General features: G+C 43.9%; 2 protein-coding genes across 6 annotated transcripts; both read right to left on the bottom strand.

Moving 5' to 3' along the window:
* Window positions 1-634: 634 nt before the first annotated feature.
* On the bottom strand, window positions 635-4728 carry atl (atlastin GTPase). 3 transcript variants are annotated; one of them, XM_089870472.1, is made up of 8 exons: window positions 4600-4728; window positions 3991-4220; window positions 3794-3928; window positions 3428-3733; window positions 3096-3362; window positions 2758-3036; window positions 2411-2692; window positions 635-1905 (listed from the first exon to the last, which is right to left on the bottom strand). In XM_089870472.1, exons 2-8 carry the CDS (start codon window positions 4213-4215, stop codon window positions 1705-1707), a joined length of 1695 nt encoding a protein of 564 aa, XP_089726598.1. In that variant the 5' UTR covers window positions 4216-4220; window positions 4600-4728; the 3' UTR covers window positions 635-1704. The 3 variants fall into 3 exon arrangements, with proteins under 3 accessions (XP_089726598.1, XP_089726551.1, XP_089726476.1); XM_089870425.1 differs by having other exon boundaries at window positions 3991-4239; window positions 4321-4646; XM_089870350.1 differs by having other exon boundaries at window positions 4321-4646.
* Window positions 4729-5040: 312 nt separating this feature from the next.
* On the bottom strand, window positions 5041-17583 carry LOC149718154 (uncharacterized). 3 transcript variants are annotated; one of them, XM_089869635.1, is made up of 13 exons: window positions 17430-17582; window positions 16376-16791; window positions 16007-16300; window positions 13850-14447; window positions 13084-13782; window positions 10839-12894; window positions 10508-10748; window positions 10369-10438; window positions 10167-10303; window positions 9834-10102; window positions 9549-9749; window positions 9333-9457; window positions 5041-9266 (listed from the first exon to the last, which is right to left on the bottom strand). In XM_089869635.1, exons 2-13 carry the CDS (start codon window positions 16650-16652, stop codon window positions 9146-9148), a joined length of 5088 nt encoding a protein of 1695 aa, XP_089725761.1. In that variant the 5' UTR covers window positions 16653-16791; window positions 17430-17582; the 3' UTR covers window positions 5041-9145. The 3 variants fall into 3 exon arrangements, with proteins under 3 accessions (XP_089725761.1, XP_089725659.1, XP_089725691.1); XM_089869533.1 differs by having other exon boundaries at window positions 10369-10748; window positions 17430-17583; XM_089869565.1 differs by lacking the exon at window positions 17430-17582 and adding an exon at window positions 16861-16990 and having other exon boundaries at window positions 10369-10748.
* Between the last annotated feature and the right edge of the window lie 202 nt (window positions 17584-17785).

Genomic DNA, 17785 nt, shown 5'->3' with positions numbered 1-17785 from the left:
ATGGCCTAACTCTCTAAATGTTCAATGATCTTTTGCCGTCCGGACCACGTATCCACCCTTTTAGTTTAGTTATGATTGGAATGTTTTAGGGATGACCCCTTAAATTTAATAAGTAAGAAACTGGAAGACGATTAATTCTAATTCAATATTAAGGGATCATCCATAAAACACGTCCCTCTAATCCTAGCTTGTTTTGGGTGTAACGTCGTATAAGTTACATTTTCGACTCAAAATCCCCATAAAACTCACTGTACGTGGGTCCCAACGCCACCCTACAAATCGAGGGGCTACTCACTGTCAAATTCCCTGTACACTAGCTGATTTCGGATTACGTGTAATAATTCTATCACTGTTAAGAAGAAGTACAGGGTTTCTAAAGAATACGCGTAATAAATTTAGAACAGTCAAGGGTACAGCAGTGTACACTGAGTGACCTGCCCCTCGCTACAAATCAAAGCCTACCCTGCCTTCGTGTCAATACAGGAAAATTGTCGCGAGTTACTTACGGCTTATAAAACGTCTAGGTATGTCTGTCTGTCTGCCTAAAACCGAACGCGTCATTAAAGGTAAAGCGTGATAGAGATATGATCAGTGAAGGGTGATAGGTGAGGAAATAAATAAAGTCACTCGATGATTTTTAGGAATAACCAGTTAGTCGCAAACTTTTATTTACAAGTAAACAATCGCAATAACATGGGCTGTTTGTTTGTTTTTATTTATTTATTTCTTTTTAAAGATTTAGGCCCAAAGTTAAAAACGGCCATCAACGTTAGTATTAAATTCTTTTTTTTTAATTAATTATTATTTTAGAATAGTTTTATTGTATATACTTGAGAATAACATTCCGTCGTCTTAACCAGTGGGGGCGTCACTCCTCCTCCTCCCCCAGTCTCTGATTGGCCGCCGGACCGAGAAGGAGGAGGAGTCTATAATAGGCACTATACAATCCGCCAGAGATTGATTTCCATTTAAAGGACAAGTGTCACGAAAAAAAATGTTAATTTTTCCGAAACACTCGAACTTTTTTTTTTAATTGTTGTTAAAATTTTTGACACTTGATTCTTTGGGATTCTCTTTAAATTAATTAATTAATTAAAGTTGATTAACGAGTGGGGATGCAGGGAAGGGGAAAGGGGGGAGTTAACGTTATCACAAATGGGCTTTTTTGTTTTGTCTTGCATAGATTTATTTTTCCCCGCGGTAGTATTATTAATAAACGAGTCAAAAATTGTAAGATTTGAGCCAACGACGGTAAAATATTCCGAGAGAGAGAGATTTATATAAATGGCCCGGGGGGTTGAAATATAATCTCATAATAATAATAATAATAATAATTAATAAGGGAAAATGAAACACCTCCAAACTATTCTGATACTTCCGTTAACGTTAAAAGAACCTTATTAATACTTTAATAACATTTTTGAGTAAAAAACGTTTAATTTGACTTTCCGCGGAGATATTTCAGGTTCCCTAACAATGAAATGAATTCTTCTCTATTTGGTTAAATAAAATTCTAAAATTAATTAATTGACCTATAATTCCCAAAAATTAACGATTACATTTGGGGGGTTGGGGGGGTTGGGATAGTTAACTTAATTATTTATTTATTTAATCAGATTTAAACGTGGAGGGGTAATTATTAAGTTGTACCATTCGGTGAGAAATAATAAACTTAACTGGGGTATAAATTACGTCTTATTAGGGTTAAGAGGCTTTGTAAGGTTTACCGTTTGGACTGCTGGAAGTTATTGTCGAGTTTGAGCGAGGTAAACCTTTTCTGGAATTGCTTCTTGAATACGAAGGTAAGGATTGCATTGGGATGTTCTCGTTCGAATCTTCCCCCTGATAATCCCCGTCCGTTTCATCCCTTTTTGGGTTGACAGCTTTGTAAACTGGTTTCAACGCCTGAAAACCGTCGCCAATCCGTTAAAGGAAGTTACTTACAAATTCAGGGTTCTGCCGAAATTTTTATATTGAAAATCCCCGACGTCGCCCCCTTTTAATAAATGCCCGAGGCCGCCCCCTTTTTATAAATCCCCGAGTCCGCCCCCCTTTTTATAAATCCCCGAGTCCGCCCCCCTTTTTATAAATCCCCGAGTCCGCCCCTTTTTTATAAATCCCCGAGTCCGCCCCTTTTTTATAAATCCCCGAGTCCGCCCCCTTTTTATAAATCCCCGAGTCCGCCCCCCTTTTTATAAATCCCCGAGTCCGCCCCCCTTTTTATAAATCCCCGAGTCCGCCCCCCTTTTTATAAATCCCCGAGTCCGCCCCCCTTTTTATAAATAACCGACGCCGCCCCCGTTTTATAAACCCCCGACGTCGCCCCCTTTTTATAAATCCCCGAGTCCGCCCCCATTTTATGAATCCCCGACGTCGCCCCCATTTTATAAATTGAGTATTTTATTCTTACGTGAATCCAGATTAGGTTAACGTAGGTGTCAATCTGTTGTCCAATTTCAGTCATTTCGCCGCTGTATCGCGTGTAGGCCCAAAGAACAAGCGTAATGAAGCCAAATCCCATCAACATATTACAGAAATTGGCCATTGAATAGGCGCCAAAGAAGCCAAAGAGACCAGAGAGAATGTACAAAGACACAATGACGACTAAAAGACATCCTGGCGTCTTGGCAGCCCAGCTAATGTTCTTACAGTCATTTTGTTTGCTCAAACTGACGAACATTTCTTCCAAGTCCTGAAAGAAAAAGAGAAATCTAATTGCGTCAGAATGAATCACGGAATCATTTTTTTTTCACGGACTTTTTCTAGTTTTTCTCTGTATTTCATGGAAAATTCTTCTCCGCCCATTTTCCTCCTAGAGTCAAATATTTCCAGGGCTTCTTCTTTACAGTTGGCGTGTTCCTCCACCAGTCTTTGTAGGTGAACAAATGGGCGATCCCCGCCGCAAACCTTTTCCATGGCGGCTGTATAAGAGTCCCTGGCACTGGCCACCGCCCCGAGATTATTGGCTTCCGCAGTTGCCTCTAACATGGACTTGGGTTCCGGTAATTCATTACCCTGGTAGATGTTGACGTACGCCTACCCAACAATCCAAATCGATTACATCACTAACAATGGGGGCGTCTGTAACATTATACCTTGAAGTATTCTAACAGTTCCAGAGCGGTGATTGGGCGACCATTGATCTCCTTGGGGACCAGGTTTTGAGGTTGAAGCAATGCCGGGATCAGAATCCTTAATTGCGATTTAAAGTCAGTCTCAATGTCGGCCAAACGACCGTCAAACATGGGGTGCGTGGCCACTTTCAGGCCCGGATGTGGCAACAAGAAGCAAACAATGTCGGAGAAACAAGAACGAATGTGTCTCCGTAATTGTTGCAATTCAGGATGTTGACGCTCTGATATCTATCCCAAATTATATTAAGCATCGCGTATTCGCGCGCCGCGCCTTTCAATCCCACTACTTTTACCTGTAACCTTCGATCAAGAATTTTCTGTCCCCCATCAAATCCGTATTGAGCTTCGTAAGGGAAACTCCAATCTCTGACCAAGAAGACAAGTTTTTGAAAAGGCTTGTCTTGGGAAGATTCAAGTGCCAGACGTCCGTATTCCGTAAAAAGCTGCAAGTGTTGTAGGTCGTCCTCCTGGATATTCTGGCTCAGATTGTACACTTGGACGGAAGAGATCATGGTACTTAGAGCAAAGACAGTCGCGCAATCACGCACAGTTGACTCGCTGTCAAAGGCCCCTTGTGTATCCATTAATAAAACGGCAACCTTTGAAAGAATGGCTATCAAGTAACCTACAACAACACGTGACCTTAGAGCATTTCACACCTCTTCTCCTTCGTGTGTTGGCACTAAAAATACTCGACTCCACATCAAAATGCCAGTTGTTTCTCTTTCGGATCCTCCTCTCCAAGAAAATCCAGTTAAAGGAGTAGAATCGTCTCCCATCCAATCTGGATCACCCTAAGTACCACCAAATGTCAAATGAACCAGCCTCCGATTAAAGTAAAGACTACGAGTCTTACTTGGGAGGCCATATATCTCAAAAAGAAATCTAGCAAAAATGATTTTCCTTTGCGAAAAGCTCCTGCCACAGACACAACGACTACTTTCTTATCTTTGACATTTTCTCTGGATAAAATTTCTTCCAGCGCTTCTACATTCAACTCAAAAGTGTGATCGGGTCCCGTTGTGACTATTTGGACGGCTTCTCCCTCATCAGTGTGTCTTCTACTCTCACCTTTTTCCATCCTGGCTATATTTTTGAACAGTTTCTTTAAATTAAAAGCGTCAATTACGAGAAGATCATCAAAGATAATCTCTCGACACTTTCTCGCGAGGATTTCGAGACGTACGTATTTGCGTTCGAAAGAGGCAGACTATGGTACAGGTGGCAGAGTTCTAAATATAGGCCTAAATCGCCACTTCATGCAGAAATGCAGCGGTTATTATGACCAAGGCTTAGCGGAATTTGAACAATATTTTCTTTCCTCTTCGTTATAAATGCGTAAAAACAACCACTTTATTTGGAAACTCGGGAAACGTTCATTAATACGTTACGGGTTTTAATTAATATCTTCAGTTTGGGTTTATAATTAAAATTTAAATCTTAATCGCAATGGTGATAAAAATACCTGATGATGTCCTCCGTAACAACAGCCAATTGAATTGAATCCCAGAAATACGCGATTTCTAGACGCGTGGCAGCAGCCAATCAGAACTCGAGAAAGGAAACATCATTGGTGGTATGCGGGAAATTCAAACGACCTTGGTCCACAACCCACATGAATACTCACCCCAGAGCTAAGCCTAACTTCCGGCGAAAGGGAATAAGGTGGATTATTTAAGGTTAATTAGTTAAATTTCGTAGATTAAAAGCTCAAGGACAAAAAAAGGCGCGAAATTTGAGCTTTTAATCTACGAAATTTAACTAATTAACCTTAAATAATCCACCTTATTCCCTTTCGCCGGAAGTTAGGCTTAGCTCGGGGGGTGAGTAGTGTGGACCTGTGCTATTTCCAAGACTGCACATGACCATAGAGATATAAGGCCTAGGAAATAAGCGAAACAACCAAATAAACGTCATTTATTTATTTATTCTTTTTCTTCTTAGTTTCTTTTTAATTTTTACACACTCGGGGATTTCAATTTGTGACAATTAAAAATAAAGATTTCCCGTTCCGTTTGGCAATCATTTTGTGTTGGTAGTAATATTTACAGAGTTATTAACGAGAAACAAAGAAGACAGTTTTTTTTAAGGGCGGACGACTACTTAGAACGATTCTTTCTGGGGGAATTTGGTAATTACTAGGCCTACGTTATGTTATTATCGTACGAAGTCGATATGTCCGATAGAAAAATATTGTCCTCGCCAGATAAAAAGAAAAACTTAAAAAATAAAATGGAGAAATATTATGTCTTATTTCAGGCCATTATGAGCAAAAGTACAGAGCACCGAAATATTAATATTAATGTTAGGCCTTGACGAATTTTTATCGGCTTCGTATACAAATAACTAGCGAAAAGAGGCGTTTCTAACAAAGGCCAAGGATTTGGGTCCAAGAACTGCATGGTATAAGACCCGAGAATTCACCCTTTTGCACTGGGTTGTATCATAATGCAAAAGTGAATAGTGGAGGGGAATAAAAACCTGAGATCACAACACTACACCCTAATCCACCTTATTCCTTCCCTTTCGCCGGAAGTTAGGCTTAGCTCGGGATTCAGGGGGGGTGAGTAACGCGAAGAAATTCGTCTGTCGTCTGCTACAAAAGCCAAAAATATGTACTGTACTACCATGGATAAAGAATGCGCGTGAGGGAATTTGTTTTCACTCTACAGGATAGGCAACTCCCTATCTCGGGCGACAGCTTATTCTGTATATACTCTGTTACAACGTCGGTTGTCAGCACGTGCAAATATATTTCTCTATGTAACGTAGCTTTGTACGTGCTGTCAAGAGACAAAAAACTTCAGGATCTTCAGGATTTAAAATATCCGCGAGTTTTTTTAGCTCGAGTGCACGGACCTCTAGGCCTTAGTTTCAAATAAGTGTAGTAGGCTGTAGGTAATTTTACACGTATTTGAAACTAAGGCCTAGAGGTCCGTGCACTCGAGCTAAAAAACTCGCGGATATTTTAAATCCTGAAGATCCTGAAGTTTTTTATCTCTTGACAGCACGTACAAAGCTACGTTACATAGAGAAATAGCTTTGCGCGTGCTGACAACCAACGTTGTAACAGAGTATATACAGAATATTCTGTCGTTCGAGATAGGGAGTTGCCTATCCTATAGCGTGAAAACTAATTTCCTCACGCGCATCCTTCATCCATGGTACTACTGTACCGGACGACAGACCAATTTCTTCCCGTTACTCACCCCCATTAACCCCGAGCTAAGCCTAACTTCCGGCGAAAGGGAATAAGGTGGATTCTATCTTTGAACATTCTCAAGTCTTATATCGCTTCTTGTTAAAAATTGATAAACATAGTGGTCTTTTCAAGTATTGGAAGAGTCCGGAATTCAAAGTGAAAAACCGGCTTCTCTATGAGAATCCCGGAATCTTCCACCAGGAGGGGACGCGATTAAAAGGGTTATTTGGGCCGAAGAATTGTATAACTGTTTTCCGGAGGTGGTGGTGGTATTGACAAGGTCTTCTTATATATAGATATATATATAATATATATTTATAAACATGTACAATCTGAACAAACGTGATCATATATTTACAACAATATTTCTTTTTTACGATATAACTATTTAACACGGTCTTGATTTTTTTTTTTTTTTTTTGACGAAATGTTTAACATTGTTTTACCCTGAATTGAGCGAGAATTAAATTTTTAATCTTAATCTTAATCTACGATTCTTTCATTTATAAAAAATTAAAAATTATTTATTTAACGATTTCGGCGCTGGAAACACGCCCTCTAAAATATTTTACGTCTAGGCTATGGATCCTTTAAAATCGAATCAAATTTAACGACGCCGATACATCATATATGGCGCCTGCCGCAACGACCTAAGCCTAATTAATAAATGGCGCCTGTAACCCAAGGATGATAGGGGATATGCGTAAAGTGTGGAACGGCTCAGGTCGGGTGGGACGGTAGAGAATGGGGGAGGAATACACGGAAAAATGGCGAGCGGTCTACGTCAAACCAAAGAGAATATAGGGGAGGAGTCGAAGCTCTCCCGCTCCACAAGGCTAAATTACAATGTTGCCCCTAAATTATACTAGTGGTATGAGGGAGTTTCCGGCTCAGTCGCGCCACCTACGATACCATTTAATGTCTCAAACGGAAATGCCTCGGTACTGCGCATTGAAGATGCGCGGTAGAAAAGAGCAACAAGTTTTGCCTCCACTTTCCACTCCTCCCCTCTATTCTCTTTGGTCAAACGAATCGGGGAGACCGACCGCCATTTTTCCGTGTATTCCTCCCCCATTTTCTACCGTCCCACCCGACCCGAGCGGTTCCACACCACACTTAGCGGGCCCACCATTTTCTCTCCGACTACGCCTCCTCCCCCACCATCATCCTTGATTACGCGAGCCATTAACCAAATAATACCGAAGAATGATTATTTAGATATTTCTTTGAAACTTAACGCAACGAGCCCTATTTTTAAACAACTTTGTATTTTTTTTTTTAGTTTTATTTGTTAAAAATTTGTACTTGTTACGAATTCTTTTTAATGATGATAAGATGGCCAGCGGATTAATACATTATCACGTCCCTGTTTGTTCTTCTCGTCAATTCGCGTCATTCCTCTTTTTATAACTACGTATTTAATTTACATAAGGAGATCGATTTGAGCATTTTATTGAAACAACGATTGACCTCTCTCTCTCTCTCTCTCTCTCTCTCTCTCTCTCTCTCTCTCTCTCTTCTTAACCTACCTTTAACCTCCCCCGAACCCGTCCCGGGGTTCCCTAATACGAACGATCTCTGACCTTGGTGACGGGATTAACCCCTAGATGGCAGCACTTTTTTCAGCCGCCATTTATAATTTTTTGAAAATAGATTATAGTTCATTCCTTAATTTGTTTGAAATCTCATCCTATCTAGAGAGTTTGCGTCCATGATTTTATTTATTTCTTTAAAGCGTTCGTTACTATTTGCTAGCGTTTAAAATATTCTTCCGCCTTTTTTTTTTTTTTATATTCAACGTTATATATATATATATATGTATTTAATTTTATTTAACACTTTAATAATAATTAATTAATTTAATTAATAATAATGGAGATAAATTCTAGTAAATTGGCTAATTAATGGCACTGATTGAATTTTAAAAACGTATTAACGAGACTGTTAACGAAGCAACGTCAAATATTTCTTTTTATACCTTTAAATGGTTTTCACGTCTCGTTCCCATTATTAGGTTGGGGGTTTTGGGGGGCTGTAAAAATAATTAAAACTTTGCGCCTGATTCATTATTATGTACAATACAATACTTATATACAATTGGCTTAAGGAAAAACAAAAAAAGGGGGCGGGGCCATTTGGAGGGAACACGGAGTTGAGAGTCTACGGTTTTGATATTGGGCCGACCTCGGATAATTTACTTTGCGATTATCTTACCAACTTGTTGTTCGCGTCACGTGATGTTGGTAAATGTAAAGCGCGTCACGTGATGTTGGTAAATCTTAAGCGCGTCACGTGATGTCGGAAAATGTAAAGCGCGTCACGTGATGTTGGTAAATCTTAAGCGCGTCACGTGATGTTGGTAAATCTTAAGCGCGTCACGTGATGTTGGTAAATCTTAAGCGCGTCACGTGATGTTGGTAAATCTTAAGCGCGTCACGTGATGTTGGTAAATCTTAAGCGCGTCACGTGATGTTGATAAATCTTAAGCGCGTCACGTGATCTTGGTAAATGTAAAGCGCGTCACGTGATCTTGGTAAATGTAAAGCGCGTCACGTGATCTTGGTAAATGTAAAGCGCGTCACGTGATCTTGGTAAATGTAAAGCGCGTCACGTGATGTTGGAAAATGACGCGATCGCAACTTACTGTGTCCTTATAGTGACCTCCGCATCTTCCGTAAACTCGGGTTCTCTGTAAGAGTTCCTGATAATGTCAGTAACATTTTGAAAAACCAAGAGTCCAATTTTAATTTTTGCAGTCGTGGTCAAGTCAGGCGTCAAAACTAAGGATGGGGGAAAGAGAGTAAGCGTGTCATTTAAAGGAGGGCGTGCCCCCGTAGTTATTGGATTGGTAATGATTTCCGCCTTTGTTCGCTTCCGTCTGACGATGGCTTTTCATGTGGGCACTCCGGCTCTTCACTTTTGGAAAAATCCTAAAATAAAATAAAACGATGCCATTTAATGACGTAAACTCTTCCTAGGCCTATAAGATGACTTACTTTCCACATATCTTGCAAGGATAGACGGTGTTTTCTCCGGTATTGGAAGCGGGACTGGCCGAGCGTCCTCCGGGAGATCCAGCCGGACTCGGCAAGGCGAACGACATTTTGGCGTTATTTGAATCCTGCTCAAGAGAAAAAAGGGGGAAGACATATCTGTAGAAGAATCAAACTACGACGGTAAAATAGGGAAGGGGTTGGAGTGAAGTCACGTACATCAAGAAGGTGCGGGGAATCCATTTCCTCCTCGTTATTATTATTATTGTTGTTGTTACTCGATTTGGGTCGGAGATTGTAGTAAAGCGACTCTTGTTCCCTCTTACGCCGTAGAACCCGAAGTTTCTTGTATTCCTCCGCGTGCATCTTTTTCCACTCGTAATAAAACTCAACGCATTGTTTGACACTCTTTGACCCCAACTATAAAATATATAGTAGAAGTGGCAGTGTACCCTCCTTAATTACGGACCACGGAAGACCTCGCTCCCTCTTCGGGTCACTTACCTCTTTGGATATGCTGAAAAAGTCTTTATCGAATTTCATAAGGGCGCGATGAAAGGCTTCGGTCTGTTCAGTCAACCATTTTTCCGTTTCCAAGTAAGTATAGCTTAAGAGGGGATGTCCGTGGGCCAAACGCGGCTCTGGTTGCATCAACCGCAGCGCAGCCTCCCTAATATCACCTCCGCTTAACTGCAAGACGTGCAGCGCGTATTCCTTGTTGCGACCTCCTCCAACGACGCAGGCGCTGCATGCCAACTCTAAGTACGCTTCAACTAAAATCCGCGAGAAAGGTTAAATAGATACGACAATGGGTTCCTTCTAAGGGAAGGGATGTACCATCTTCTTGGGGAATGCCTTCCGTCACGGCGGGATGCCAAAGTCGGTCGGCTTTCTCGGCCACACGCGATAATCGCGTCTCGCGCTCCCGACAACGCGGTAATTGAGCTTGGTACTGAGATCCGATATTGACGTGACTAAACAACACGAAAATATATTTCGTACAAAGCGTTACAAACATTGGAAAGGCCAGTAAACTCACGGAAGGACGTCCGTCTCTGGGGGATCGGAAACTTGGTCTTCCAACAAAGGCGCTTCGTCCGACAGACTGACTGAAAGAGAAGAACAAGGTTCCGTTGGAATCCGTTCTAAACGGTTCGTAGTCGGAGTGAATGATTTACTTCTGTTGCTGAGCAAGTTTGGCGTGATGGGAGCCGACTTGGGGGTGACGTTGCCCCCCGAAGAAGCCGAGAGAATATGCCAGAAGAGACCGGGTCCATTGCGTACCGGGCTGAGCATAGGAGGAGGCGTGTAGGGCGGAGGACTTAGTGTTTTCTGCTCAATGGAACACTCGCGCAAACGGGGCGACCGTAATCGACTGGTAAAGACGCCGGTGTTGACGTGAGGGGGGATGAAGAGGGGCTATACGAGACAAGAAGACATTTTACTAACCAAAGGCCTATTCGGACTACAATTAGTCAAAAATCGCGTCTTCTTTTCAAAAAAACTTACTTCGGGTCTGTGTTTGACTCGAGGTTTGACCGGACTGGCTGGCACGCTTATGGGACTTAGAAAGACGTCATCTTCGGCGTCGTCGACTAGATTGTTCCAACCATTGGCAGTGCCGATTTCTCCCTCTTTAACCGTTTCAGTTACTACCGGTGTTTTCGGGCGGTTTTGCGCCATTTCTTCCATTTCGACCAACTGCTCCATCTTTGGCGCTTCTATTGGCACTTCTATTTCCATTTCTACCGCGGTTTGTGGCTGGGCCGGAGAGTTAACTCTTTCAACGAGGTTGGCGGTGGTCACTTGATCGGGCGTTTCATCGAGTAGCGCGTTAATACTGGGACAGAGCGAGGAATAGGAATTATCCATCAAGTCATTCGCCTGGAAGGCGGAGCCATCGTTATCGACGGCCATACTTTGGTCCGTCGTTTCATTCGCGTAAACGAGGAACTCGGAATCCTGTTGCGGGTTATCGAGCGACGATAAAACCAAGTCGCGTTCCAAGAATGAAAAGTGCGTATTGTGGCACTGTTGATCGTTGCCTAACGCGGGGAACGAACTAAAGATATCCGTTGTCGCGTTGGTGCGAGAATATAGGGGCGTGTTAGGACAAGATTCGGATTCGGGCGCGCCGCCGCCGTGGAGCGTGGCGCTCAAGTCGACCACCAAATCCAAATCGAAATCGGGTAAAAATGATCCAAAAAACTGATTAAAATCAGTCGGGTCGGAACCCGTACGTGTCGTTCTTCGCGAAGCCACTTTCCGCCTTAAGAAGGAAGTCACGGCGTTGTTGGCCGCTTCGTTGCAAGGACGCTTAGAGGCGGCCGCCGCGAAATGGTCCGAATCAGAATGACGCCGATGTTTCTCAACTACGGGTCGGGGGACGCGAAACTGGTGACGAAATGGATTCGGCGTCCCTATCTTAGCATTATTGGCGGATTCCTCAATAGTTGGGGGCGCTTCCTCCTGCTCCTCAACTCCTCCCATCTCCGTCTCCACCTCGATGGGTGGAGCGTCGAACGGACTATCGTCGCCCGTCTCTCCTCGAAATTCGACCAGTCCGCCTTCTAAAAGACAATCTCCGCCGGGGTCATTCTCTTGATGGTGCGTCACCTCCTCTGGAATGGACAGCGTGTAACTCTCTTCGGAAATAAATGGTAAATCGCTAGTTCCGCTCCGTTCTTCGCCAGTAAATGGTCTCTTTACTTCGGCATCGGGACTGGGTCCGAGCGCTTCGTTAGGGCGGTGAGCGACCGGGTTTCCTTGTCTCATCTGTTTCTGTATGATCTTTTCTTCAATTAGGGCTCTGACATTAACGCTGGCCGTTTGTAACGACGCTTGTTGAGAAGGAAGGCTTTTGTCGCTTAGTTTATTGTCGGCGGTGGTCTTTTTATAGTATCCGCCATGAAGGCGCATGTGTCCGTTTAAGGCAGGAACTGTTTTGAATTTCCTTTGGCAAAGCGCGCACTCCACCGACTTGTCGCTCGAGTCCCGTTGGGGTTGATCGGCGGCGGTGGAAACTGTATTGTTAGAAAAACCCGTCGTGGAAAGGCCATTCCAGTCGTCCGAAGAGGCGAAGAGTCTATCTTCGTTCTGAGGAGCTTCGTGGCTCGTTTGTGAAGGAGTACTAACAGGCGTCATTTCCTCTTTCACTCTTTGGTTGCTATTATCGGGAGTCAATAAACGTTGCAATAACGGCGCCTCCTTTTCCTCCAGCTCCTCCTTGACGAGAAACGCGTCATTCCCGTCAGAGGGAGCGTTCTCTCGTTTGATTGTTTCGGAAGACGCGCTACCGTAGTCATGGTGGGAAAAGTCATTGGCGACGGGTGAAACGGAACCATTCGTGGCGGCGAGCTGGTGGTGGAAAGACGCCTGACTTTGTTGGTGATAGGGCGAAGGGGTTTCCATCTCGACAACAGTCGCTCGTTCATCGACCGCTTTTAAAGATAATTTCTCCCTCATTTTGGAAGACAATTGTAATTGGTCGTCATTGTCCGAAGACGAGGCTTCTTTCGTTCGTTCCACGCTCTCGTCGAACGCCTCATTCATTAATGTATGGAAGCTAACGGAAAAAACGCCCCACCAGATTCAAATATAGCTCTCAAGGACAATTTTAAACAACGCGATGTGTGCAAATCCATACTATTTCTATGAAGTGCGCTTGCGTATTAGAAAAATGCCGGGGGGGGGGGGAAATACAGGAAATTCTCTAAGCACGACGTCAAGGGAGAAATAGAGACAAAAAACTTACCGTAACCAGGAACCTTGGGTGTTGCTCAAAGGAGCAATGATGGTGGAAGCGGGCGTATTTGTCGTACTCGGCGGCGCCACCGACGTTAAATCCATGGGAGCAGCGTGTGATGAATTCGTGGGGGACGAATCCGCGCCGCCATCTCTGAGGACCTTGCCTTCGAGGTCATTCCCAGCAGTTTCTCTCAAATGATTTTCAACAGTACCAGTATTCTGCGGAGTCAACCTTTGTTGTTGTTGTTGTTGTTGGGGTGGTGGAAGAGGTGGCGCTTGTTGAAAGGCCAAGAACTGGAGTTGGGTGGCGGCCGAAGGCAAGATGGAGCCCAAGAGTTGCGAGAGGGCCGAGGAACCATCTTGAGGGATGGGAGGCGCGTACCGAATACGGTTGCCTTGAGGGACAGACGCCACAGCTTCGCGAGGTGCGCTGGCCGCGAAGGCTGTTTGGAGACTGTTCAGACTTAGACTATTGATGCGCGGAATGCCAACTTGAAGTGGAATCAAGGCGTTGGTAGGAGGACCTCCGGAGGTGGAGATAGCCGACTTCCCTTGTTGCAAAGGGTGTTGGCTAGGGGGCTGGTTGTTATTATGGTGGTTTTCTTTGTGGCGTCGCAGTGATCGCGCGTCGCAGTAGCTTTTCCCGCAGCCACCCACGTCGCACTCGTAAGGCTTCTTGTTGCGGTGCGTTAACATGTGCCCGTTACTGCAACAAACACCAAAAACCCCACGGTTACACGCGCGAAAATGTGTAAAGAACGCTATTGACTTACAGATGATCTTGTCTTTTGAAGGCTTTGGCACATAGTTGGCAAACGAACTTTCTTTCATCACTGTGGGTCAGTTTGTGTTTGGTCAGGGCGCTAGAGTTGCCAAAGACCTTGCCGCAAGTGGGGCAAGGTTGCGCGCCCACTCTACCTCCAACGCCCGCGTGTCCCGGGGAAAGCGTCTTTGGTACCCCCTTACCACCCGCCTTGGCTTTCAACTTCTCAGTCGCCGAGAAATTGGAGGAAGAAAGATTGGAAGACGAAACCATTTGGCTGTCCACCGAGGCTCCGCCATCTCGGGGAGATGTTTCCGACAAGGGAATGGCGATCGGGAGAGGGTGGCGCTCGTCGAAGGGGGAGGAGAGAGAGGGGTCAAAGGCGTTGGGCGACAGGCGCAGCGAGGCTGAAGAGTCAAGAAGATCCGGGAGACGCAAACCGTTGGAATTGGATGAATTTCCCAAGAGGCTGTCGAAGGAGTTGAAGGCGCTGGGCGTTTCCACCAAGCCGCCTTCGTTCAACAGCTCCCCCTCCCCCGCGTACACCGCCGAACTCAACATGGCGTTTCCCCCGCTCCCCCCGACAAATTGAGAAGCTCGACTCAACCCTAGATAGAATAAACAATGTCACCATACGATAAATACATCATATCTATACAACATAAAATTTATATAAAATAATTTGTCAAAGGCTTAGTAATGCAGACTAAATAGGACCTAGATGGAAGTCCTAGATGCAAAATTAAGTGTAGGACTTTTAAAAATTATTACAATCATCACACGCTGCAACCATCTAGCTCTTTTAATTAATTTTAATAACCCAAAACTAAAGAAAAACATTCAACTTAATATATTTCAAATTCTATAGAAAAATACCTAAAAGTCGAAGAATTTCAATTCTTCTTATCAAGGTTCTTAAAATAGCTAAATCAACAATTGCCCAAAAATATTTTAAAACTGACAGGTTTAGGCCTAACCTCCGGCCTTAGTACAAAATTTAACGATTGCACCATAAATCGCAACCCCAAGAAATGTGTCTGTGTCACGGGTCGACATTAGGGCCAACATGACCCCCCCCCCCCCCCCAATATGTACCAAAAATTAATCTAGCTACCTACATGGCAGCGGCAGTTTGGACCCCTGTGGATACCTTTACCCATTACCCCTTTCAATGACCAATCCGTTTTCAATCCCGCCCATATGTCATTCAAACTGATAAGGATCGGCCAAAACTACGATTATAGGGAACATCGTCATCATAGACCATTCCATTAATTCCAGAAGATAAGCTAAGCAAAGACCACAGGAGCGCCGGGGGGGAGGTTCCTTGGCCTTCTTGGGTTATTTCCCTGACGTAAAGAAGCACCGCGAGTGGGCCTAGCCTACCTAACGCGTGTAGTTACTAGTCCGGCGACGTTGCATCTTGGCGAGAGGGAAATAAATAACCTAAGAGGGCCAGGACGACTTTTGTTGGCCTCTCTACAGGTAATTAATGGATTGGTCTATCCCAAACAAATTCCCGTTTCAAAAATTCCCCGAAAAACCACTCCTCCAATCCAACCTCAAAGGAGAGCTAACATTCCTCCCTGCTATTGCGCAATTTGCAGAAATAGGCAAAGAACGAAGTGTGAATATATTTTGTGATAAGAAGAAAATTTTCCGAACTGGTAAACATATTGTGCTTTTTATGGTTTATGGACTGATAAAATTTCAAACAATTCCCACCACCCTTTTTTTAATTTTTTTTTATTTTTAATAGAGTAATGGCACCTACTTGCCTTTGACTGTATTAAGCTACTATGGGTAGTTAACATGGAGTGCCACTACTCTATATATACATGGATATAATTGGAGGACCCCTACCAAATATTAAACTTTTTATTTTTAACAAAACTTTATTCCATTGTTAACAACAGATTAGTGTCAGTATTCCATTGGTAACAACAGATTAGTGTCAGTAGTCTATGTGTGTAAACTCATACCCCCTTCTATCTCTTAGCCGTGTCATCCCCCCCTACTAGGAGCGTACAGTATCCCCTCTTACAAGAGCGCGCGTCTAGAGGGGGATACACATTGTCTACACCCCCACCCCTCTATAACGAGTCTAACGACACACACTAGTCTATTAGGTCGGAATGAAATGATGGGCAAATTTAAACTGACTGACCTGAGGGTGTCTGTGAAGAATTGAGAATTGTATTGTTGTTGTATCTAGGGTGGATGACTGATTGAGCGGCGTGGTTCTGGCTATGGTTGTTGTTGTTGTTGTTGTTTGCCTTGAGGTTGTTGTGGTCTCTTTGAGGGTGGTGACCACCGCCCTGAGTCATTGGGGTTAGTCTTTCTTTCAGGAACTTGTCTCTGTCCTCGCCACCGTGATTATGATCGCGTTGATGATAAAATTTGTTGCCCAATTCCGGTAGAAACGTGTTTTGTGTGAATATGAACATCCCTTGTTGGTCGCCTGAATACAAAATCGTCTCTTTAGGATCGAGAGTGGATGACGCGCCGCCAACAAACTTTATTTAACGCGACGTACCGTAATGGGTATTAAAATCGCTCTGAGAAAATTCTAGATTAGGTTCTACTAGGAGATCCTGAGGAATGTTCAAGGCAGAGTGGGGATGAAGAGTCACGAAACTTTGATGTCCAGTGGCGGCGAGAAGCGCGTTTCTGTGAGCGGCCGACTCTTTCAGAATCTTGTCAACATTTAAGAGGCCTTGTGGAGTTGTTTGGAGGGAAGCGGGGCTCCGACTCGAGGCTCCTTCCGTTTCTGGCGGCTGCTGGCCTTTCGAGGCGGAATGGAGCCCCGACATTATAATCGCGAGTCCCAAAGACGCCCCCCTTTAAGCCATTCTGGGCAAAAGAAATGCGAGGAAAATTTTTGTGGCCAAAATATTCCAATCGTGCCTTCTTCCAGTCGTCCAAGGATAGCCATTTCAAAGTGGCCCGACTCTAAAAACCCACCGCCAATAAATAAATCATTCCGTAATTAAACGTCATTCATTCCCAAACGCGACAGACCTTGGCTTTCCCGTTCATCACTATAGTGATAGGCCAAGTACTTGTTTTGAAATTAAAAGCCTAGGCTTAGCTTTAAGGGAGATCATTTTAAAACTAAAAGCACCCTGGGGTTCTATTTCAAGGTTTAATTTATTACGCAAATAACCAATATTTAATTAGGCTTGTGGTGTAAGGAAAGGGTTAAATAAATGAAAATATCTAAGCTTAAACTCTAAAACTGCTACACGCACTATCACTAAAGTGTACAACCCACTGAGTACTGACTAACGGAGACACAGTACAGTGTGTCACTGTCACAGGCTCATGGCACAGCAGCAGTGGTTACGCTATGGCTAAGGAATGAAGGTGCGGGTATGCGAAGCAACTGCTAGCGGGCGAAAAAGACTTTGCAGGAGTTTTCCAGGAACCCTACGACTACGAGACGCTACGTACAACAGAGGGGAGGGTAGGCTTAAAAATTTAGGCTTACCGATGTACCTTGGCAACAAAGTTGTAAAAAGCAAAAGTCTTAAGGTTATATTTTTGCAAACTCCCACCCTTGAAAGGAACGGAAAATTAGTTCCACTAACCTAATAATTTTTGCAACGTCCAACCGTTAAAGAAGAAATTAGGTTTTCCATTCGCGCAAACTCCCGTTCTGCCACTGTACATGCAAAACACTCCTCCATTGTGGAGATCGTCTCCAGTGACGCAACCAGGTAGGCGTAAAGCGTCCTCTGACGACGAATAGCCCAAGCTCCCGCCCCAGAGAAATGGATGAGGAATTGAGGATGAGCGATGGAATGAGGGATTGGAAGAGGCTGGGAGTCAGCGACTTGGAGGTCATTGCCAGTGGGGGAGATTCTCAATTTTCTCTCTCTCTCTCTCCGAAAAAGATGCCCGGGGATAGAAGGTATTCGGAGGCGTCGGACACTTGTTGCAATTT

This window comes from Phalangium opilio, unplaced genomic scaffold (assembly GCF_054372755.1).
Source record: "Phalangium opilio isolate 3A_F unplaced genomic scaffold, DU_Popi_V2 ptg000002l_1, whole genome shotgun sequence".
Classification (NCBI taxonomy): Eukaryota; Metazoa; Arthropoda; class Arachnida; order Opiliones; family Phalangiidae; genus Phalangium; species Phalangium opilio.
Note: the sequence above shows the minus strand (reverse complement) of the source record. Positions and strands in the feature narration are given on the sequence as shown.